This window comes from Thamnophis elegans, chromosome 3, assembly GCF_009769535.1.
Source record: "Thamnophis elegans isolate rThaEle1 chromosome 3, rThaEle1.pri, whole genome shotgun sequence".
Taxonomy (NCBI): Eukaryota; Metazoa; Chordata; class Lepidosauria; order Squamata; family Colubridae; genus Thamnophis; species Thamnophis elegans.
Genome location: NC_045543.1, coordinates 118228868 through 118253426, shown reverse-complemented (window position 1 = coordinate 118253426; position 24559 = coordinate 118228868). Strand labels below are relative to the sequence as shown.

Below are 24559 nucleotides of genomic sequence, written 5' to 3'. Positions count from 1 at the left end.
TACTGGAGAGCCACCTCCAAATCCTGCAAGGCCTGGATTGGGGACATGGACAACAGGAGGATGTAGTCTAGGTAACACAAGATCTTGATCAAGTAGGCCCTTAGATGAGCCGCGATTGCCGACAGGTGTCAACTTGTAAAGCGTTGCCATGACTATTATCAGGTTGGCATTCGAGAGAGGAGTCCATGCATACCTTTGGGAGGATTCCATGCATACCTTCAGCCAGAGTTGGATCTCATATTTCTACAACCTAGTTCATGAATATGATCTATGACGCATGACAGAAGGGAGAAGATAGAGGGGTGAAGTTCAAACGCAATTAAGCGGAAGTAGTTTTGGCTCCACAGGAGTACACGCCAGAATGTTGATCCTAATAAATGAATGGATTTATTTTGAACTTTGTCTTGAGGCTCGTAAATTAATTAGGTCATCTTCTGGGAACTTCACAATAGGATCTTGGTAAACACCCTCGGGGCCGAGGAGAGACCAAAGGGAAGAGCCTGGTATTGGAAATGTTTCCCCGATAGCAAAACCGCAGGAACTGCCAGTGGTTTGGAAGAATGGGGACATGTAGATAGGTCTCTGTAAGATCCACTGAGGTCAGGTAATCATACCTCAGGACGCCCTCCAAGATGGTCAAAAGGGAGTGCATCTTGAACCATCGGTAGACAATGTGACGGTTCAAGGCTTTCAGGTCCAGAATTGCTCTCTAATCCCCCGAGGCCTTGGAGACGATGAATAGAAGGGAATAAAACCCTTCTCCCCATTGATCCTCTGGTACTGGTTGAATAGCCTGGATGTCCAGCAGGTGCTGGATGGCCTGGTCCACGAGGTGTCTCTTTCCTCAGTCCTGCGATATGGGGCAGAGGAGGAAAAATTCTAGGGAGAGGTCGTGTTTTACCATCTCCCTGACCCAGGCATCTATTGTGACCTCCCAATCAGCTGCCGATGGGAAGGTTGTCCTGGTAGTCATTTTTGACGACGGAAGGGCCGATTGGATCCAGATCCTTGATAAGAGCGCTTGGGCTGGTAATGTTGCCCTCCTCTGACTGACCTGTCCTGTTGCTGATTCTGTCTACCATAATATTGTTGTGACTATATCCCCTGTCTGAGCCGCGAAAGGGTGGCTTACAATGGTAGCAGGAGGCCCTGGACTCTGGTTTAAGGAATTGGGAAAGAAGGATCTTCCTCTTGTCTTTGGACTCTATCAACATGGGCTCCAAGGGAGCACCGAACAACTTATCCCCAGCAAATGGGGTGGGGACCAGGAGCCACTTGTGTTTGCTGTCTGCCTGCCATTGTCTGAGCAATAGCAATAGCAGTTAGACTTATATACCGCTTCATAGGGCTTTCAGCCCTCTCTAAGCGGTTTACAGAGTCAGCATATTGCCCCCAACAACAATCCGGGTTCTCATTTTACCCACCTCGGAAGGATGGAAGGCTGAGTCAACCCTGAGCCAGTGAGATTTGAACAGCCGAACTGCTGAACTGCAGTCAGCTGAAGTAGCCTGCAGTGCTGCATTTAACCACTGCGCCACCTCGGCTCCTGCCAAAGTATTCTCCTAGCAGAGATGGAGGAAGCTATGGATTTCGATGCAAATCTGGGTGTGCTCAAAGAGGCATCGGCAGAAAATTGCAGGGCTGCCTTAATTTTGTTAAGGTCTTGGTGTGCCCTGGAATCCGATGGGGGGATCCATTCCTGCAGTTGTTTTAACCATAGGAGGGCAGCACTATCAAAAAAAGAAGGGACCGTCAAGGCCTTGACGTCACAGGCAGCCGATTGATGGCCCTTAACTAAGATGTGTTCCGACCTCTTATCCTCAGATTTCAGCACTTCCTCAGGGATGTTGGGAACCAGGGAGGGTGAGGAGAGGGCTGCCACTGGGGCATCAATGGATGGAACCTCAAGAAGTTTAGTTAATTCAAGCCCCACATTAAAGAACCTCTCGTCTTGGGAGGTGGGGAAGGGACCTGACCTGAGAGAAGTCCACTGTCTCTGAACAATGTCCAGAAACAGTTTAGGGGAAGGAATTACCTCCTTCTGGACTACTGGTTCAGAAAACACTAGATCAGCTGAGGTCACTGAGGTGGAGGGGCCTGCCTGGGCAGCCTGAGCGGAATCCAGTTCAGTTACCTTCTGTGCCTTCAGAAGAAGAGAGGTAAACATGGAAGAGCGAAACAGGCCCCCCGTGGTGGCTGGTCGATCTTAGTATCATCATCTACAGATAGATTTGAATCCCTATGTGCCTCCTCCACCCCAGAGGAGTCAGACAAACTGCTAGGGGATCTGGAGGACTGCTTGTCTGCTGTGCTTGGTGTTCCAATGGATTGTCTGGATTCCTTATGTTTGTGCCAAACCTGACGATGAGGAAGCCTTTTGTTCATAGAGCTCTGCAGCGATGCCCTGTTTAATTGCCTCTGAGATGATGGAAGCCATATTAGGGGGCTGTTGAGCTAGGTAGGCAATGGGAGGCCCAGGCGATGGGGTAGTCCTGGTCTCCTGGACATCATCCTCTGCAGCCTCTACTTCAGATTCCTCACTGTCAGGAGATAATTCCTCCAATGGGAGTGGGTCATGTCAGCCTCCTGGATGGGAGTAGGCTCATTTGGAGGGCTAATGGAGGCCTATAACTGTTGTTCCGCTGTCCTCTTGGCTGTCTAGTAGACCTGACTCCAGATATGCCCTCTAAGGGATCTTCTGATAGGGGGGAAGAGTGGTCCATCCCTGCTTCCATATCCATCACGCCAACCCACACCTGATTTTGAGGCTTGCCAAAGGAGGAGGGGGTTGGTTGTGCTAGGCACTCCAGGGCATGGTCTATGCTGGGGCCTGCTGGGGAAGTCTGGTCTTGCAGCTTAACAATCCTGCCTTTTAATCACTCTTCAAGGCCACCAGGGGAAGCAGGGAGATTGGGGGGAGACAAAGGGGGGGCCCAATCGCTCCACGAGCTCAGCTAGACCTGATAGTGATAACTTCGGAGCCCGATTGCAAATTCAAAGTGGCGACCGTCTTGTGGTGAATCCAAAATGCCGGCTGCCCTTTTAGCGCCTACGACAAGGCTCTCATAACCTTCCTGACTTGGCTGGAAGCGATCCTGGTCATTTCCTGTCTTCTCCGCCGCTGTGCGCCCCCCCGGGAAACTACACACTCACTGCACTCTGGAGGCTTGATCTGGTGTCCTCTGATCGCTCTAGAGCTGTGCTGTGCCATCTGGCACCTCGCGGTGGCTCCCCATGGCTGTAGAAGCCTCTGGGGACAAAATCAAGCAAAAGAAGGTAAATTAGCCAAATCTGCAAAGAAATAAACAATTTGAAGGTTGATTTTGAAAAATTAGCTAATTAAAGTGGAATAAATATAGAAGAAAGAGTTTCACACGTCTGTCCGTGGAAATTTACTGAGTTACAAAGCTGGATGTGGCTGCAGGAGAAGGCATATCTTAAAGATATCAGACTCAGTCCTATTGGATAGGGCACGAGTAATTACCCATACATGGAGGCTGTCTCTCCAACCATGGAGAAATAACACCTTTACTAGTATAGCCTTATATTTTTAATTTAATAACATTACAACCTGTAACATTAAAATAAATTATGTGAATATGTAGAGGATAAAACTTACAATATTCATAACGCTCAAAATGTAATGTTCAATATCTTTGCGCCCATGGTATCCCACCATCATTTTGTCTGCTACTACCAGCGTCTCCACAAAACGTTCAGTGCTTATTGATCTTTTCAATCGATGATGATTGTTCAAAGTCTGATTAGCTGGTAGAAGAGTTTGAAAAGCAACAGTATTGTTCAAACACCAAGGTTTGCCTCTTCCTGTGAGTTCTTCTAGAAATTAAAATAATTAGTGACATGACTGACTGCTCTTTTAATATATATATTTTATATTATATATCATGAATACAGATATGTGTTTTTAAATTATTTGGTTCCAATTTCATAAACAAGAAATTTAGCACAGAAAGAAAATAAAAATTAAACCATAACACAAATTACACAAATTTAAAGAATTTAAATTTAAAAATTTAAAAATACTAAATAACCTGATTTGGTACAAAACAGTAAATATAAATGGTGATGGTTAGAATGTTATCTCTGCCTGCAGCCAGGAGTTCAATCCTGACTGACTCAAAGTTGACTCAGCCTTTCACCCTCCCAAGGTTAGTAAAATGAGGACCCAGATAGTTAGGGATGATATACTGACATTTGTAAACTGCTCAGGGAGTGCTGCAAAGCACCATTTCCCAACCTTTTCAGACCAGCAAACCAGTGTATCCAAATTTTGGATACTTGTGTTGGGCTGAAATTTTGAATGTTTCCAATGTTTTGGAATTCTTTCTCAAAATATGATGCAAATAGATTCTTACCTTAACTTGCAAATCTAAATTGATCATATTAATCTATTGGTTATATGTTTATAACCAATTATTAAATTGGTTAACCTATTATTAAATCAAATCTGCTTTTACAATATAATGTTGCTTTGATTTATACCAAACATAAAAATACAAATATTAGTTTGAAAAATAACAATCTGTATTTACATAGAATATAAAAAACAGTATGTGCAAGGTATCTGCATATGTACTGTTTAGATCTACAGACATTGTTTACTTATATTTATCACAGGATTTGTTCAACTATCAGCACGTTAATTACTCTAACAGGATATCGGTACTATAAACATTTCTATTAAGGAAATGCTTTAGAATATGGGTGTCAAACTCGCCACATAACATTGCCATCATGTGACGTATCGCAATGGTTTTTCCCTTCGCAGAACTGGGCTAGATGTGGCCTGTACATGATGCATCTGGCCCACGGGCTGCCAGTTTGACACCCTTGCTTTAGAAGCTATAAATAGTTTGTACCTTTCCCAAAACATCTGCTGCATTTCTTTAAAATTAAACAAATTGATTCTAATTTTTTTTATTTATTTATTTATTAAATGTATATGCTGCCCATCTCATTGTTATAGCAACTCTGGGTGGCTTACAATATAATAAAAAGGTGAAAAGGTATTTTAAAATGCCTAGAATTAAGAGGATTAAATAAAAAACTAAAAACCAAGAGGATAGGCAGCATAGAAGTGGGGATCTTCTCTGTACCCCATCAGCTAGCATACATAGTACACCCCTATCAGGGCCCCAGGCCCACCAGCAGAATCAGATTTTAAGGCTCTTCCAGAAGCCATAATGTGAGAACCTCATCTCTAGTGTAGAGAATATTCCAAAAGGTAAGGGCCACAGCAAAAAAAGATTCTTCTCCTCAACCTCTCCAATTGAAAATTTTTGGCAGATAGAATCCAAAGTAAGTCTTTTTCACTGGAGTGAGTGGGATGAGTTAATCCCATTGAGATGAGATGGTTCCAGAGATACCCTGGACCCATGGCTTTAAAAGGACCAACATCTTGAATTGAAACTGGAAGCAAACTGATAACCAGTGCAGATCACACAGCAGTGGTGTTACATATGGCACTCCAGGGATTTCCAGAACTAACAAAGCCCCTATGTTCTGTAACAGTTGTAGCTTTAGAATACTTTTCAAGGGTAGGCCCATGTAGAGCATATTTCAGTAATCCAATCGAGGACTAGGAAATAAGTGACTGTGTGCTGGGCCTCACGATCCAGGATTCCATCAATATTTAATAACATGTAAGAATATAAATTTTATCAGGGTTTTTTCCTAAGAAGCATGTAAAGGAATTAATAAATGTATAGAAACAAGATTAGTAAAATTAAATCCTCTCAAAGCCAAGACTTGCAATATGTACATTTAAATATCATAATAAAAGAATCAAAATCAATTTAAAAATTAATAAAATAAATAAAGCCATAGAGAAAATTATAATCTTCATCTTAAACTGGAAAACCTTTTTCTGTGGGGATTCTAATCTAGTTCTGATAAGAGAGGCTTTGATTGAGAAACTTGCAAATAGATTTACAGTTTGAACTGATAAGGAATTTCCAATTGATAACTACATAGAGCTTCCTATTTGATAATAATTTAGCACTTTAATAGAAGCTGAACAGATAGCAGTATTTTGGATTTTTGCTCTGAGGGCCCATGATATTGTTGAAAAAAAGTAGTACTACAAAACAAACAATAACAAAATACACAATTATATTTTTCTTAGAATGAAAAATTAAAATAGCTAGGTATTTTTTCACAATTGGTAATAATATTACTGGAATTCTGACCTATTTACCTGACATATCACAATGGGTATGATCATAGAAGAACTGATGATACAGTGAAGATTTTTTATAAATTACATGTGGATGGCCAACTTCAAATTGAAAATTATCAGACTGTTCACTTGTGTTCCTTAGGGGTTCAATAAAATATTCTTCATCTTCTGTAGCAATTATACCATGCTTAAGGAGAAAAGAAAAGAAGTATCTAAACGTCATCTAAAATATATAAAATATTTATTTTAATATACATAATTTAGTCTCCCAGTTAAGTTAAACTTTTTAATTTCAATAACATTTCAGTATGAAAGCAAGCTTGTAGAACACTATTAATAAGTGCAAAACTATGCATGCATAATTAACATTCAATTTGAAGATTCATACGTATCTCCCATAGACATATAGATTTTCCCACAGAAAGAGTTGTGCATTTACACCAGTTTAGACATCCAATTTTATATAATACACAGTTTTCAATGTGGTACAGACATGGCAAAAATTTAAATATGAACTGTGAAAACAGCAAAAAAAAAACTTTCTTGAAATCACTGTCATCCTTAATATCCAAAGAAAATATCAACAAACATGCAAATATTATAGTGGCAAATACTAGAGATCATTCCTTATAATATACCATAAAAGAGTAAGTCTCCAAGTTGAACTCAAGTCTAAATGACTTAATGGAAACATACAAAAGAAGTGTTTTGCCATTATCGTCTTCCAAGATGTTTTCCAGCTTCTCATACTAACCTATATTTTAGTATTGCCTCATCCAAATACAAACCAGGCTTGACTATGTTTACCTTCCAAACTCAGATAATGCCAGTCAGAGACCATCACTATATTAAAATCATTATGAATAATGATAAAATAACTACAATTATAATATATTCATGGTACTGTAAATATTTGAATTGTGAAAGTATTCAAAGCAATGTATTAAAGAAAAATGTAGTTTTGATCTAATACTGTCTAATCAACAACCACCAAAATTACTCATATTATTTACATTGCTTATAGAAGCTGTTTAAATTCCAACCACCACTGCTGCACAAACCAGCACATCATCAAAACAATGATGTAATCCTCAATTTGTACAATAAACTGATAATTAATTTGTGTTCAGTTTCGATTGTTACTGTTTGAGTGTTATAACACAGGGGAAATGTTCACTGATAAACACAGAACATAAAAGTAACAGGAAAATCTTGAGGACATGACTTCAGTCCAGGCTTTTAATGTAGAAATGAAAAGTAGAAAATGTTTTGGCTTGTCCAAGAATATATTTCAATAGTCTTCTGTTTCAATTAAGCCATAGGACTAATAAGTGCAGAAAACATTAAGAATTACTACACCAAAAAAATAACCTCCCTGAAAGAAAGACATACTGTATGAATACTAAATTAAAACCCATCACTAGACTAAAATTGTATTTTCTTTCTTTAAAAGCATAAAAACATTACAAAATAAGATAAGTACTTATGAATTTGTCAAAGGAAAATACTGAAAGAACGGAAAACTATGGGTATATGACACAGTTTAGGCAAACAATCCTAGTTGTTTCTATTGAGAATAATTTATATTTTATGCTGAATAATTTAGTCATCTGAATTTTTAACCAATTTTATCTTTACAAACATAGTAAGCTTGTATTCTGTTCGTTTTAGCTCTTTTGTTAATTTCTTTTTTACTTGATGTCCCAATCCTGTTCTGCAAGCTGCCTCAAGTTATGGCAAAGAAATTGATAAATGAAACAAATAAAAACCTTTAGTGACCGCTTCCCAGTCCCATTTGTGGATGCTAAATGAGAACTATTTGTATAATAATTCACAGGGCTGCCTCTGATTGAAAGTTGCCTTTCTCTCAGCACTACAACTTTCATCAATTCATGAGAGAGGAGAAGGGATCTCCTAAAATGAAGATTTTCCTATGCCCCAGAGAAGTCCTGTCTATTTAAAGAGAAATTCCTCTTTTTTTCCCCTCCTTAAGCCTTTTCCAATTCAGAGAGAGAATGATTAACATTTGTTGAAGGAAAAAGTTACAGTTAAATTAGCACTCTTTAATTGAATATGTTTATGCATTAAGATATGGGGTTTTAAAATAAATTCATCCAATCTAGTCACATAGATAGAAAAATAAATCCTATCTAGACAGACCTTTATTTATTCTATTAGGATAATTAATTGAGTACTGACAGCTAAAGCTAGTAAAGAACAGCTGCCCTGTACAAGAGCCACACAACTAAGCACACTGAGACCTGTTCTGGATAAAAAATTCATCATGAAGTACAGTTTATAGGTTAAGTGTGAAATCATTGTAATAAATCTGTTTTGCCTCACAGAAATGTCAGGAAGCAAGTGAGATCATTTATATTGTGCCAAAATCAGGGAAGATAATGAGGTCTGAAAAGAAATTAGCCTCATTTTCTTAAAAGTAAGAGCATGTAAAAAAAAACCCAAATATCGTACACTAAAATATGACTGAGAAGATTGCGTGATGTTTTAAGTCTGTGTTTCTCAACTTTAAAAATTTTATGATGTCTGGACCTTCAACTGCTGGCATTCCTCCAGTCAGCAAGCTTACTGGGGGAATTCTGGGAATTGGAAGTCCATACATCTTAAAAACTGTTGAGAAACATCATTGACAACATGTTCCAGTAATGTTAATGGGATCCAAGAATGACTATTTAGTGAATGGCAAGTATGTCCTAAAACCAGTCCTGCCCCTCAAAATGGCCGCACAGTATGATTGGCCACAAAAAGGCCACATATATTTTACATTCACCTTTTTAAAAAAATAAGGAAAGCTATTATTTATTTATTTTACACCCCCTCCTTCCCCTTTATTATTTTTACAAACAACTCAAGGTGGCAAATATATCCAATACACCTTCTTCCTCTTTATTTTCCTCACAACAACCCTGTGAGGGGATTGGGCTGAGAGAGAATGACTGGCTCAAAGTCACCCAGTCGATTTTCATGATAAAGGCAGAACTAGAACCCCAGAATTTCCTAATTTCTAGGCTAGAGTTTTAATCACTGGACCAAAACATTTCACTATTTAAAAAACATCAGATTATCTATTCCTCTTTTATTTAACTTCTTGACTGGAATTATAGCATTGAGCTATAATTCTAGCATTCCCAATCTTCTTCCTTTTTTCTCCTCATGTAAAATGATTCAAAATCCATAAATACATAGTGTACCACTTGACTGGTATTTTTGTTATTAAAATAGAAAAAAAAACAATTCTTTATTAATCTTGCCAGTGTATTGTATAGTCCATCCTTATTTCAGGGCCTTTAGGAAGGTTCTTTAGGCTAGTGAAATTGTTCCTTTGAGAAATAATTCAAGAGAAACTTAATAAAGCTGCAGCTATGCTCATCAGTGTTGCAAAATAATAAGGGTCAATAGAGAGAAACCTAATTCTAATATTTTGAAATCATGATGAATAATTCTATTTGTAGAAAATTTATGAAGGTTTAAGAGACCTATATGCAATCCAGTCATGATTGTCTCACATTATGGATGATACTTAGATTTACTACAGTAATAAGCAGCGTGTCATTCTCCAAACATGGTGCTCTTTTACCATTTTCTAACCAAGTGCTTTACAGTTATTTTTAGGTTTGAATTATAGTACAACTGTACAAGTCTATTTCCATATAAGACTCACTCCTGAAATAACACAGAATTGTGACAGCAAATTATCACTTACAAAAAATACAGCTTATCCTTGGATTATCCCTTTGGCTGTGATTTATTACCACTAATACTGAAAAAACAGTTATTTTCCTTCCCAGTTTTTATGTTTGTAGCCAAAGAGTTGTGCCAACAGATTTGCTAGCATTAGGAAATTGCATTGTGGAGTTCATAGAGGAGCTTATACTACTTTCTCCATAAAAAGATTTCTGTCCAATAAAAACATCTGTAAAATTATACAGATGTTGCCAATGTGATATAGGCATTTCAGATGTTTTCATGGAACATCTGGCCACATCAGCAGGAAGCCAGAGTTGATCCATATAGGAAAGACCTACTGAAAACAGTGAAAGTAATGTAATCATGAGTATACCACACCAGAAATGTATGAAAATTGTATCTAAATTCTTCCTGCAGGCAAACTATTTAGCTACAGTGGATGTTTTATTTCTACAACATTTTGAATTGCTGGCGAGTCCTAAGAGTATCCCTAAACAAATTAAATGAAAGGAGTAATAGCATAGAAATTGAAATGTATGTGCATGCATGCATGCATGCATGCATGCTTACATACATACATACATACATACATACATACAATCTATATGAACTGTTTTGAATTTTCAATATTTCTATATAAATATGACCTAAAACATGATCTGTACTCAATACATTCTAAAACTAGATAAAGAGAACCCAGTAAAACAAATAAGTTGGTTCATTTATTTACTTATAAAAGTCTGATTACTCATTCATTCAATACATATTCATTCGATAGTCATTCATTCTTGACTCTATCTCTTCTTGTTTACAATGGACACTCCTTCAATTGCCCATTCCCAGTGCATTCAACTTACTTTTCTGTCTCCCATTAATAATCATTCTTAATATACATAGACATTTTAGTTATTTTTGATAAATATTCATTGATTGCAACCATGTACTGCCCACTGTTTTTCTACCAGCATTTACAATCTTAACCTTTCTCAAAAGGGAATAGCATGTGGGTATTAAGTTTATTTCTAGATACATTGATTCATCTACTTATTCTAGTATTTTGTTTTGTTTTTTGGCATTTGCATACAATTTGCAAGTGTTCACTCCAAAATCTATCAAACCTAGTTCTTGGTCTTTGAAACATTCATTTTAATTTCCATGAACTTCATCATATAACCTGTCTAAAATTTGCTATCAGGTACTCAGCCGACCTGCATTCAAAAAATATTTACATTCTGAATCTACAAACCACTGTTTATCACAAGTATTATTTATATAGTTATTGATAAATATGTTAAACAACCACAGGACATCATATATCATTAATTTACTCCCTGTTCAATATTGAATGTAAGCATTCATTTATTTTCACACATGCTTTACTTCCCTCTTATACAATTCTTACTATATTCTGCAACCAAATGTTTAAAAAATAATTTATTATTGCATGAGATTAAACAAACAATTTAAAGTAATCACAAAAACGTAAGAAACAAAAAGCAATAGGTTGCTTCATAGGACTATTGTCCACAACAGAAATAATAATCATAAAGTTTCATACAAGTATCAGTGGGGGAAATATGGAGGGGGGAATAACATTAGATAAAATAATCACTTTACTTGCTAATGCTTCACTAAAACTTTAAACTGATACAAATATTCTTAACTTTTTTCAGTACCACAATGATGTTAAAATATAGTATGAGTCTGGACAGAGAGTCTTTTTTTCTGCAAAATTAAACAATTCAGAGTATTGACAAGTACATAATTTGCACTTACCAGACCATTGCAGTTGCTTATTGCTACTTTAGATGTACCATTCTGGCCACGTAAATATCCTGTATAGTGACAGTTGTCTAAAAAATCATGCTTCCATTGAGGTCCATCTTTACCCCAATATTCTACTGTGAAATGTTTGGAGACCAAATCTGTGTTGAGACTCAAGTTTAAATGAAAGTGCTTGCCATAGGCAGAAAGTTTAAAAAATAATTTAGAAACTGCCAGTTCTTGCTCATAAAACTCAGTACTCCTCTTCTTTCTTCCGCTGGGTTTAGTATTTTTCACAGTAAAACTGAGGAAGGCTCCATTATGGTCAACCCTTATTGGGATTGTTAGTTGATAGTGTTCAAGATAAGACAGGAATTCCTCTTTCAAATCACATAGTAAACCAATCCAAGAAACAGACATAAAAAAGAAAAAAATATAAAAGGATATCAAAAGGAATAATACAACATTATTTACATGTTATGATATCCAAGCAACTTCAGTTTAAGAATGAATATTTCTTTATGAAAATATTACCTAGTATTGATTGTTAAAAATAGGTTTATCTATTGTATATTTTCTGCTAAAATTTACATATTTTTGCCTATAAAAATAATTTGCATAAAAATAATTTTGTAGATAAAGGCTAATCCAATATAAAAAATTCCCACTGATTTCAAACAATTAGAAATATAAATAATGCCCCAATTTAATGCCTTATTTTAGTCATTAAAATAAAGCATAAAATTGTATATTATCTTTGTGTAATTCTCTATGTCATAAAGAATTCCCAAATAAACTGCAGTAGAAGAATTAGATATTTAGAGGTTTTCATATGATCTATACTTCTATTCAGGTTAAATAGGGAGTCAACATACAAACAACTTTAATGTCTTATAATGCAGATAGGATCTTTAATGAGCCTATTGCTGTAGGATCCTTAGAGCTGTAAACTAATCACACTTCAATAAGCAAACAAAAAGCAAATGTTTTAAGGCATGTTTTAGGCTATAATACTACTGCAAGTTACTTGGACAATAATTGAATACTGAGGATTTATTATTACATAACAAACTAAAATATTGATTTTTTTTCCTAACTAAAAGTTTTAAATGTTATTTTGATGCCCTGAGAGAAAATAACTAAAACCACAATTCTTTTAATTTTCTCTCACATATCAATGTTTTTTAAAAAGTGATTTGTACACATGAACATTCAGAAGTAAATTGGGGCATACTTTAAAAAAAGCAATTTAGGACTGCAACCAAATTAAATATGGGTCAAAAGACATTAGTTTAAAACGTTTGATCCCTACCTTGAGAATTATATGAAAGCCTGTTGTCACCGTGAAAGTCTGATAATACCATAATAAAGCACAAAATCCAGGTCAACGTCTTCCAAAAAATTTCCATAATTTAGAAGATGTAGGCTACCTATGTGCTATAGCTTTAACTCCACTCCAGAACTGCACCATAACCAGAAAATATTATATTTCTTCTGCTACTTCTTGTTCCACTTCTTGATAGATATTTTGAAATAACATAGTTTTTTCCCTATATTTGCAGACATTTTCAGTCAAAAAGGAAATATAAAAATTATTCCTTCATATTGCTGTGAGGCTTTAAAATGAATAGTCAACAAATGTCCATTTCTTTACCTGAAAAGCACAAACAACATTAAAAATCATTATCACATACTATCCTAATTACTGCATTATCAATATTCTTGTTAACTGTAATAGGTCTGCAGCATTCTTTTCAGCTGAATTTTGTTTGTGTTCATTATAATAGTTGAATTCAATATAACATTTCAAATTCTTCAGAGTTACAACCAAAAAGACCCTAACTAATTAGGCATTTCCAGAAAATATGTTCAAATCTGTTTATAACTGTGTGCCAATCAATCTGGAGTTGTTAAAATTGTAAGGTTTAGTTTGATGTCTCCTATATCTTAATAGCAATAGCATTTAGACTTATATACCATTTCACAGTGCTTTTGCAGCCCTCTCTAAGCGGTTTAGAGAGTCAGCATATTGCCCCCAACAATCTGGGTCCTCATTTTACCCACCTTCGAAGGATGGAAGGCTGAGTCAACCTTGAGCCTGGTGAGAGTCACTCTGCCAAATTGCAGGCAGCCGGCAGTCAGCAGAAGTATCCTGCAGTACTGCATTCTAACCACTGTGCCACCACAGCTCTTGAAGTTTAGTTCCTGCTGTTTGATGACATTGAAAAGGAATTCTATGCCATCAAATTTCCAGTATAGTTACCAACCATATTTCCTATGGAAGCTGTAAATCAACATAAAATGTCAATTCAATTCTTGTTCTTAGATATTAGATTTCTTATAACAGCTTTGGGAGTCAAAAGAATCTTTCATTTCCAAATAGTACTTAAAAGTGTTGGAACTTTCCCTACATGAAAAACTGAAGAGGAATAGTTTGAAAACTTCCACAATGAAGGGAAATTTCACTCAGATTCAGATTCATACTGTAATTTATTATCTATATTAACTACATTTTTCCGATAAGATTACCTTCATCTGTTCAGATGTGATTCCGAACATAAAAATGATTATTTATTTATACATTTTAAAAACCACCCTTCTTCCTCACAGAGGGACTCTGGATAGTCAGTATACAGACAAAATCAAACCATAAAAACAGTATATAAAATTTAAAATAAGGCAATGATGAGTTAAAAATCAGTGTAAAATTAATTAAAATGTGGGGACAGGGCTTTTTCGGCACTAGCCTGCCCCATGACTGTATGCTCCTGTAGTCTCAAGCAAGGCTACAGAGACATGTTTTCACACCTTTCCCAAAGCTGAGCGAAGACCCTTCTAGCTTTGGCTGCTACCAGCTGCCACCATGAAGGATGTTTAAAATGTTTACATTTCTAAGTATTCATATATTCACCTAAGTATTCATATATAGTAAACTCAGCTTAAGAGGTGTATAGGCCTATTAAACTCAAAATGTATTACATGACAAATGAAATTGTACACATATGCAACACCATTTTTTACATGCACAATAGATTTTGTTCTTTACAAAGTCCATTAAACCAAGCTTTTATAAACTCTTCTAATTGCTTTTGGTTTTGTTGTTAAATTTAAATTCTGTATTATGTGGTATGGAATTCTGTGTTTCCATTTCATTTTGGAAAACAAAATCCACGACCTTGTTTTAGTTATCCAATGTCACTCCTCCCAATCAACATCTAACAGGGAAAGGGTGAGCATGGCTCCTCGCTGGAGAGGAAAAGGGCTTTTTAATAGTTCACTCCTACTAGAGGATAACCCAATCATTGGGAGTAAGTTAATGTAGATTTGGATAAAGTTCAGCAGAATGCGAGCTGCCTGCAATTATTCTGCCTACATTCCCTAGACTTTTCAGGGTTCCAGATATACAGTCAGGTATATTTTACAATTGACATACAGTTTCAACAAAGATAACAGATTCCTCCCAAAAGATACATTTTAAGTAATCTTACTCCAGTCTAGGATAATACTGCATATTGTTTGCCTGGAAAAACATCTATATCCAGAAGAGTCCAGGCTGGAAGTCTAATGAACAACTGAAGAAATCATTGGCTTGGCATGGCTTGGCTTAGCTTGGCAGGCCAAGTCAGGCCAGAACTCAACAAATTATTCCAGGAAATATTTCAAAGACCTGAGTAGGCTTTAAGAAAAAATACACTTATGCATCTTATGTTCCGTGACCCGTCAAAAGCGCGTTCCACAAAAGCGCGGTCGACGAAATCGCGTATGTGACGTCATCACAACACAACGAAAAACATCGAAAAATTGAAATAAAAATTAAATTACAGCAAGCCGATTCACATAAAGGTAAGGGTTAGGTTAAGGGTTAGGGTTAGGTTAAGGGTTAGGGTTAGGGTTAGACCGTTAGCGTTACGTTTAGCGTTAGGTTAAGGGTTAGCGTTAGGTTTTTCATTACGTTAAGGGTTAGGTTTAGGGTTAGGTTTAGGGTTAGGTTTGGGGGGGTTAGGGGAAGGTTTTACCTTTATTTTTACATTTTTCGATCTTTTTCATCGCGCTGTGATGACATCACATACGCACTTTTGTCGACCGCGATTTTGTCGTCCGCGGTTTTGTGGTAGAACCCTTATGTCCATGATAAGCATGTCTTAAATACACGAAGTGGATGGACATGGATAATGGAATGTTAGACCTCATTCTACAAATATCATATTTATCCTTTATTCATTAGATCAAGGCTGGCAAACTCATGGGCCAGATGTGTTGCATGCTGGCCACACCCATGACCATTTTAGTCAAGGGGAAAAGTCCTGATACGACACATGACGCCACCATGACATGAGTTTTACACCTCTGCATTAGATTTATTTGCCAACATTTCTGTAGGTGCTTAAGGAAGCATAGTATTTGCTTCCATTAATTTTTTCAACCTAAAAGCAATCTTGAGGGTTGAGCTATAAATGCAGGATTGCTGATGATCCCCCAAGGATCTTGTATGGGTGAGACTGGACTTGAACTTGGATTTTCTTGGTCACAATCAAATAACCGAATCACCGTATTGTATTATTTCTCATCTTGAAAGTAATGACTGTACTGTGTTCTGAAAAACCATCCTACCTTGTCTCCAGCCTGGTAAATTGTATTTTATATTCTTTACATATATTCCATATTTCCATTTAGAGCAGTGATGGGCAACCTTTTTGGCGTGGTGTGTCAAAAATCGGCAAAAAATCGAGCATAACTCGCGTTGTGTGTCACTTCGACAAAAACATAATTTTGCGCAATTTATAGTTGCTGCTAATGGCGCTCACAGTTCCCGTTGGCACTCCGCTGTTCCCTGCTGTGGTGCGGTCGTAACCGACAGTCCCAGGAGTAGACTCTCTGTGCCGGCCTGACTGGAGAGAGGCGCGCACTGTTCCCGCGCTCCTCTCCTGCGGGTCCTCCCTCACCGCGCTGATGACGTGTGTGCGCACGGCACGCACGCCTTACCAGCAGCCCCTGCGCTCAGAAAGGGGCGGCGGCGATACAGTAAGTGAGTGTGGGCGGGGGAGATCACACGTCCCGCCCCCCCCCCCCCCGTTCCTCCAGCACAGATTCTTTCATCCTCGGCGGCCGTGCAGGAGCCGAGGATGAATCGCATGAAATCCTGTGCGTGTCACCCCAAATGGCTACGCGTGTCAGCACTGACACGCGTGTCATAGGTTCGCCATCACTGATTTAGAGTATACTTAAATTTCAAATGGTTTCACCAATGGAGAGCAGCACTTTCTGATCTTAAAAGTATTTAATGCTATTATACAAGCACTGTTTTGCATATTTTATTCACTCAAAATGCATGTTGATATTTAGCAAGAGAAAAAAGTCATTTAATCTATTTCAAATTATTTAGCCACAAATATTATCAAGAATAATACAGATAAAATTTGTATATTTGCAGTGTCAAGTACATATTTAACATATTTAAGGAGTTGGCTTCGTTATAAATTGTTGGCCCTTTTATAGCAAAAAAATGCTATGAAACAAAAACTGCAAGAAAATATATTGTAATTTTGTTTTGTTTCTTTTAAAATGCTGGTTTCCAAGTATTTTATGCTAATATACAACAGCTGTTTAAGACTTGAGAATGTGCAGCTACTTGTAGTCAAAACAAAACAAGGAAAATGTTAAATTAATATTTTAACAGAAACTCATGGTTTCAAATCAGACAATGTCAGAAACAATATATTTATCTTGGAGCAATCTGTCCTTGTGTACTGGATGTTTTGAATTATAAACAATTCTCCAGCTTTTTAAACTCCTAAGCATGTCTCTTCACAAATCAATCTATCTATCTATCATCTATCTATCTATCTATCTATCTATCTATCTATCTATCTATCTATCTATCTATCTATCTATCTATCCTTCCTTCCTTCCTTCCTTCCTTCCTTCCTTCCTTCTCCTCCCTCTCTCTCTTTCTGCCCAGAGATTATCTTACATATCCTTACTATGAGTATGCTTTATGGAGAAATGTTACACACTTTTTAATGAATGTTTTTAAGTTGGGGCAATCCCTACTCTAACAGAACTATTTGGCTCCTTCCTCTTTCTGTCATTGCCTCAAACATTCTCATTCTGGCAAGCATTTTGTTTGCTAACTAAATTTCAAAATCGATTTGAGAGAACTTTTTAAAATTTTAGTTATATTTTAAGCTTAATTTTAATTTTAAAAAAACATAAAGCTAAGATAAAAAGTAGATAAAATGATAAAACATTTTGCATGTCACTAGATTTTGAAATATAATTAAGGAAAAAAAACAATATATTTAATTAATTTTCCCCTCATGGCATGTTACAGAGAGCACTGTAGAGAAAATCAAAGTATTAACTTGCTTAAGTTACATTCACTTTATTTTGCAATGTTGGAAATGGCATTTATTTTATTCATCCAAAATTTGTTTTGACTTTTTAATAAAACCTTTCTGTGTATTTCAAAATATAAGCTAAATCCCAAAGACCTTGCCCAGATCAGCAATTCTGACTCCTTAGAGGCACCTTAGAAAAATATAAAAAGTACATGCAGCCTAGTCATAGGGATGTTATGTTCCTAATAAATTTCAGCTAAATGTCTTTATTTCTAAAATCTGCTACTCAGTCTGAAACAGGAGCATTCAGAGCACTATACAACAAAAATCCAGCCAAAAATCCATAAAGGACATAATAAACCATTCTGTTAAAATAATCAATGAAAAAGTTGCTGAAAGCAGCGGACTCTATAGAGTAAAAGATAACACTAATTAGAACAACAGATGGCATCAGCAATGCAGAAAATTAAATTAAATGCCCTCAGAGAATAAAAATCTTTGGCACCAAAGGAGACAGCAGGAAAAAAAAAGGCCAGATGTTCCTCACTAGAAAGGATATTTTAAAGTTAACATGTTGTTAATGAGAAGGCCTGCTATGAAGTTGTCACTTGCCATTATCTCCTTCTGTGCAAACCTTCTGCGCAAGGCCCCCACAAATGAGCTGAGGTAAGAATAGACATGAAAAGGAGTTTCTTTACCTACTTTGGTCTAAAGCCAAAATTGAGCTGAAAGCAAACTGAAAACCAGATAGTGAAAATGGCATACTGTATGTACAGTGGGTAAGCCTCTCTATAGATAAACATCTCCCTTTTTTTAACCAAGCTACCATGAAAAATGTACTACCTGCAGATAAGCCAACTCTCAAACTTTTTGTATAGTTTTTCCAATATATTCTAAAGGACTTTGCATGCTTTCATGGTTTGTATTAATAAATATTTTCCAGAACAGAATTCTGTTTTAAATTTTAATAATTGATTTATCTGCAGGTGACACATTTTTCACTATATTTTGGTTTGGTTTATCTGCAAGTATATGGGTACTTTTTATTTATTTTTTTACCATATATACTTACAGATAGGCCCATTCAAAGATAAGCTGAACCCAATTTTTGAAGTGCATTTTGGTGCCTAACATTCTTAATTTATCCAGTAAAATACATGGTAATAATGTATCTAGTTTTCTAAACTCTTTCTAGTCCCTAAATCAGGATTAAAAATCATAGTCTCCCAGTTTCTAAATTGGTTCCTTTTCCTTATGTTAAACTAGCTCTCCCCAATACTTTAGCAACCATATTTTGAACTGTGGACTTTCAGGGGCACTTTTATATATAACTGCAATCCAGGGGTGGGTTTCTGCCGGCATTACTGCCAGTTCGGTGCATGTGCAATTTACACACTCTCACTTCACACGCATGTGCAGTTGCCTGTAAATAGGTCTGTGCATGCGTGGAACATTAAAAATGACAAAAAAAGATGTTGCGGCGACTGGAGAACCGATTTGGGGGCATGGCAAGCATGCTGTCCCTACCGGTTCGGCGATCCAGTCGCCATTTCCACTACCGGTTCCACTGAACCGATGCGAACCAGTACGAACCGTACTCTGCTGTAATCTAAATGAAAGATTACCAAGGCATAGCTTACTGAAGCTAAGCTACCTAGATGCATAGCTAACACACCAATCTAATCTGAAAAAGGTGTTCCATGCAACAAAAAACAATTAATCCTTTAATGGCAAAGATGAATCTAAAAGTACTCTCCTTTCTAGAATAGGATGATCACCAGTTCCTTGATAAACCACCCACTTCCCACTTATATTCTTTGAACTGAGCTTCATATCTTATATATTTATCATCCAAAGCAATAATTACCTTCACTGTTCAACCTGGTAAAAAAATAAGACAATGTTGAGTAGTATGTTACTGCACATTTCATCTCCAAATCACTTATCCGTTTCAAACATATCCCAGGGATAAAGAAGAACCCTGTGCAAATCCTTTCCATATATGCTTCTACTTTGTGCAGAAATCTTTCAACCTCTCTCTCTGAAAATAGTCAGGCAAGTGTGAGTAGAACTACCACCAAACTCTACCATTTGACCGTAACATGAGGTTACAGTGGTCCTGAAAACTGATGAAAAGTCAAAGAGAATTAGCAGACAAATCACTTTACATTCAATGCCAAAATCAGATCTAAATTTGAATTGAAATGGACCAGAAAATCCATTTCATTTTATTCATCACTGGGTCTGATAAGCCATAACCTTTTGAATATTTTGCCCAGGAAGGAAAAATTAAAACTGACCTATAATAATTCGGGTATATGGAGCTCAGTCATTTTTTCAAGAATTACTGTCTCTTTTGGAGACGCTGGGATCACGCCCACTCATTGGAAATATATATATGTTTTCTGAGGTTTTCACGGGTGTTAGTATGTAGGTTTCTAGTTATTCGGGTTTTCTCCCGCGTAGAATTGGAGATGTCTTGGCGACGTTTCGACGAAGTCTCATTCGTCATCTTCAGGCTACTTCAGGCTACTTCAGGCCTGGAGTTTCCAGTTTCTCCTGGTTCGATTCCCAGCAAGGGTATGGCTAGCTGATGAGAGCTAAATAGCTTGAAATAGATCTATACTAGTCTCCCTTTATTTATTTATCAGCACAAACATAACATATATATATGACCTTCCTCCCATATTTGGGCATACCAGGGGTTGTGACTTTATATATACTTTAAAGTCACAACCCCTGGTATGCCCAAGTATGGGAGGAAGGTCACACTTCCACTCTCTGTCATTAGGCTCGTCACAAGAGACCATCCAGACAGAAACCCAATATTTTTTACTGTTGCCTTTTTTGTTACATTTGTTATATTTATGCTGATAAATAAATAAAGGGAGACTAGTATAGATCTATTTCAAGCTATTTAGCTCTCATCAGCTAGCCATAAAACTTGGGTATGGCTAGCTGATGAGAGCTAAATAGCTTGAAATAGATCTATACTAGTCTCCCTTTATTTATTTATCAGCATAAATATAACATATATATATATATATATATATATATATATATATATATATATATATATATATATATATATATATAATCTACAGTTATAGTTATTCTATTTCCTTCTTATTATACCGTATATCAGTGATGGTGAATCTTTCAGTACCAAGTACCAAAAAGGAGCGTGCATGCTTGTCTGGGACGCAACCTGGAAGAGGAACTGCCTAAGATACGTGCAAATGCACCCAAAAATGAACTTCCAATTTCCAGCGCGCCAGCTAGTCTTCCTGGTTTCTGGTGTGCAGACGCGTGATAAGCTGGTCGGTGCGCATGTTCATGCAGGAAAATGCAAGACCAGCTCTTTCAGTTTTCAGCACTGCCGCACCCATGAAGGCCAGCTGATCATTGTACTTGCATGCATGCCAGAAACCTGGAAGAGGAACTGGTGATTCCACGTTCTACATGCCACTTCGGGCATGTGTGCCATAAGCTTGCCATCACAGCTCTATGTAGTAACATATAATGGACAAAGATTCACCAAACAGATTCTTGTCCAAATTATTTCTTGCAGATTTTCCAATGCACCATTGTTGCTACTTCATCATGCCTTTGTTTTTAGTCAGTCTGTGCAATCTTCTTACAGTAACTAAGTGATCCATTGTTTCTTTACCTTCTTTGCAAAGATAGCTATTGCTACCTGTTCCTGTCTTTCTCAATTCTGGATTTCTTCTAGAGATTTGTATTATGCAGGCTGAATTAGCCCCTCTGTCTCTTTCTTCAACTTCCCTGCTGTTTTTATATATATATATATATATATATATATATATATATATATATATATATATATATATATATATATATATATATATATACTGGTCTTGTAATGCTTTGCTTTGCTGTGTCTCCTTTCTGTTCTTAATTGTAGTGGTCTTTTTTGTAGACCACTTTCATCTCTCATTCAGCAAGGTTTCATAATATACCATAGCTTCTTCACTGTCCTTCAGATATTCTTCCAATGCCCTTTTTTCCTTTTGGGAAACAAAACAACTGCTTCAGCAGTTCATCTGCATTTAAAAGACACAGGCCACTCTTTTAAAGACAGCAAAGTGCACATTTTGGATGGAGAGGCTTGCTGGTTTGAAAGAGGGGTTAGAGGCCATCTATGTCAAAATTAAACAGCCCTCATTCAACAGAGGGGGAGGAATATGACATCACCTATCTACAATCTACAATATTCTTTTCAACACTTCCAAGAAGGCTCCACACCCATTTGCACCACTCAGATGACCCTGATGACACAGATAAACCTCCAGGTGACCTTAACAACCCACTAAAAGAATGAAAATGACCAGTTATCTGCAAGGAATATAAATTCTTCAATTCGCCTCCATCCTGTCAAAGCTGAAGAAGCTTTTTGGATGAGAAGCGAAATGTCTTCAAAGAAAAATTAGAAAGTCCAGTTGCCTCTTCAAAAAGCACCTTTGGGACACTCTGCTGATGTATTCATTGCTAACCTTCTTCTTGATTTCAGTGTGCTTGATGTTGTCTGTTTGAACAATGCTAATTGTAGTGATTGTCTTCATCCATTGATTTTTTTTTCCATAGGGCATCCTGATTCTTTCAGTTTACACAGTTTTTTTCTGTTTATGGTGAGGGTGGCCATTGGTCCAGTCCAAACTCTATGGCAATATCTTAGTTGTACATTCAATTTAATTTTTGATAACACTTTTTCATATAGTATCAAATCAGCCCTGTAAAGGAGATGGGATAGCCTGTCAGATGTTCTTTAGGTTTGATAGGAACGGCCTGACTTGTTCAGTATTGTTAATAGACAAATCAATGCACTGACAAACAGTAGTGGTGATAGTAAGACTCCTTGAAAGATTTCTCTCTTGGTGTTAACCTTTCTTGGTCTATCATAATTGACCAACAACTGTCTAACATTCTTCCATTGACCTCTGCACAAAGTTTCTGATGTTCCTATTGACTCCTGTTATTTTGAATTGGATTACCCAATTATGAGGCAGGGAATTGAATGCCCTCTTTTAATCAATTCAAGCTATGTTCAAGTTGATCTTCCTTTCCTTAGAGTTTTCTAAAATTATCATATCAATGGGGAGCTGATCTTTTGTCCTTTTGCCTTGTTTGGGAGGTTTCCTTTCTGCTTAGGTGGAAAGAGCTGATTTTCAACTACCAGTAGATGCTGTTGGACTACATCAGCTACCATACTACTTAGCGATTTGAAAGTTGTTGGTAAGCATGTAATTGGCCTTAGTTGCCTGGTACTGCTTCTTTTGTTGGATCTTTCATTATTAGGTAGGCTTTACCAGATGTTAATCAATCTTCAATTTTATATCCTTGCAATAGGATGTTAAACTGCTTGGCAATAAGTGGGTGCATTGTTTCTCCACTGTCAGATGTTGACTGATTCACTGCTGTCACTCCATTGGTGGATTCATAGAAATATTTCTAACTTGACTGACAGAGATTCTGCCTAGAGTGTACAATTCGAGCTTCATATCTGCTGGTTTTCTTGGCTATAAATATTATTTGTTGCTTTATTATTTCTGGTGCTTTCTGAAACTTCCTTGTCAATAGGTGATATTTCTTGATCAGGTATCCTTTGGCTTTCTTCTTCTTATTCAGAAACTGATTCTTCATTTCCATCACTTCCACAGAATAGACCTAGTAATGGATCAATTGTAATGAAACATATGCTGCACAAAACTTAAGCAAGTTGATAATATTTTACATATCTCTACAATCATCCTGTAACATGCAATGAAGAAAATGATGTATTGCTGTTTTCCTCAATTATGTTGCCAAGTACATTATATATATATATGTTTCAGAAAAAGACAATGGCAACCACTTACATATTGTTGCCATGGAAAGTACATGGATGAGTCCTTGAAATCACCAGCAGTCAATCTCAGCTCAAAGGAGACTTTACCTTATTAACCACTAGTTTATTTAAAGATTTTAAAAAATTGTTCATTTGAATATTTTCTTTTTTTCTTTCCTATTAAATAATTCTTGTGTTGAAATAATTTGCTCCCCCCCCCCAGTAGGATCCTGGTGCACTAAATTCATCATATGTGGTTTAACACTTGAAGCCTCCAGCTGATGTGACCAGTACTTTAGAGGTTATATCTCTATATTAACCTAAAGATCCTAGTCCAATTATATGTTTAATTAGGTGAGTGGGAGGTAAACATGTAGGAACATCAAAAAAGGGATAACCTTACCAATTAACCTCCAGAAGAATGGATTTAATCACAAGCAAATTCCATCATGCAAAACATTACATTAATTCCACCCAGTCATGAGTGTAATGAAAACATCTAAACTCCTGAAACATTAGCCTTCTTTGCATGCTTAGTGTTTCAAGAAAAAGATCAGGATAGAAAAAGTGGCAAAAAATGTCTCATTTGTCATTTTGAACTACAAGTGGTACAGAAGATGTGTTCCTAATGCTCACTAGAATCAGGGAAATAAAGCTATATTCTCCACCGAATCTATCACAAAGATTGCTTTTGGCTACACTTTTTAA

The 24559-nt window shown here is 36.7% G+C and overlaps 1 protein-coding gene across 1 annotated transcript in view; it reads right to left on the bottom strand.

Moving 5' to 3' along the window:
* ADAMTS6 (ADAM metallopeptidase with thrombospondin type 1 motif 6) overlaps nucleotides 1–24559 on the bottom strand; it is a 129214-nt gene that overhangs the window by 85614 nt on the left and 19041 nt on the right. The window contains 4 exon segments of the mRNA XM_032213354.1: nucleotides 3620–3834; nucleotides 6218–6386; nucleotides 11681–12048; nucleotides 12981–13322. Coding sequence (XP_032069245.1) covers nucleotides 3620–3834; nucleotides 6218–6386; nucleotides 11681–12048; nucleotides 12981–13077 — 849 coding nt within the window. The 5' untranslated portion in view covers nucleotides 13078–13322.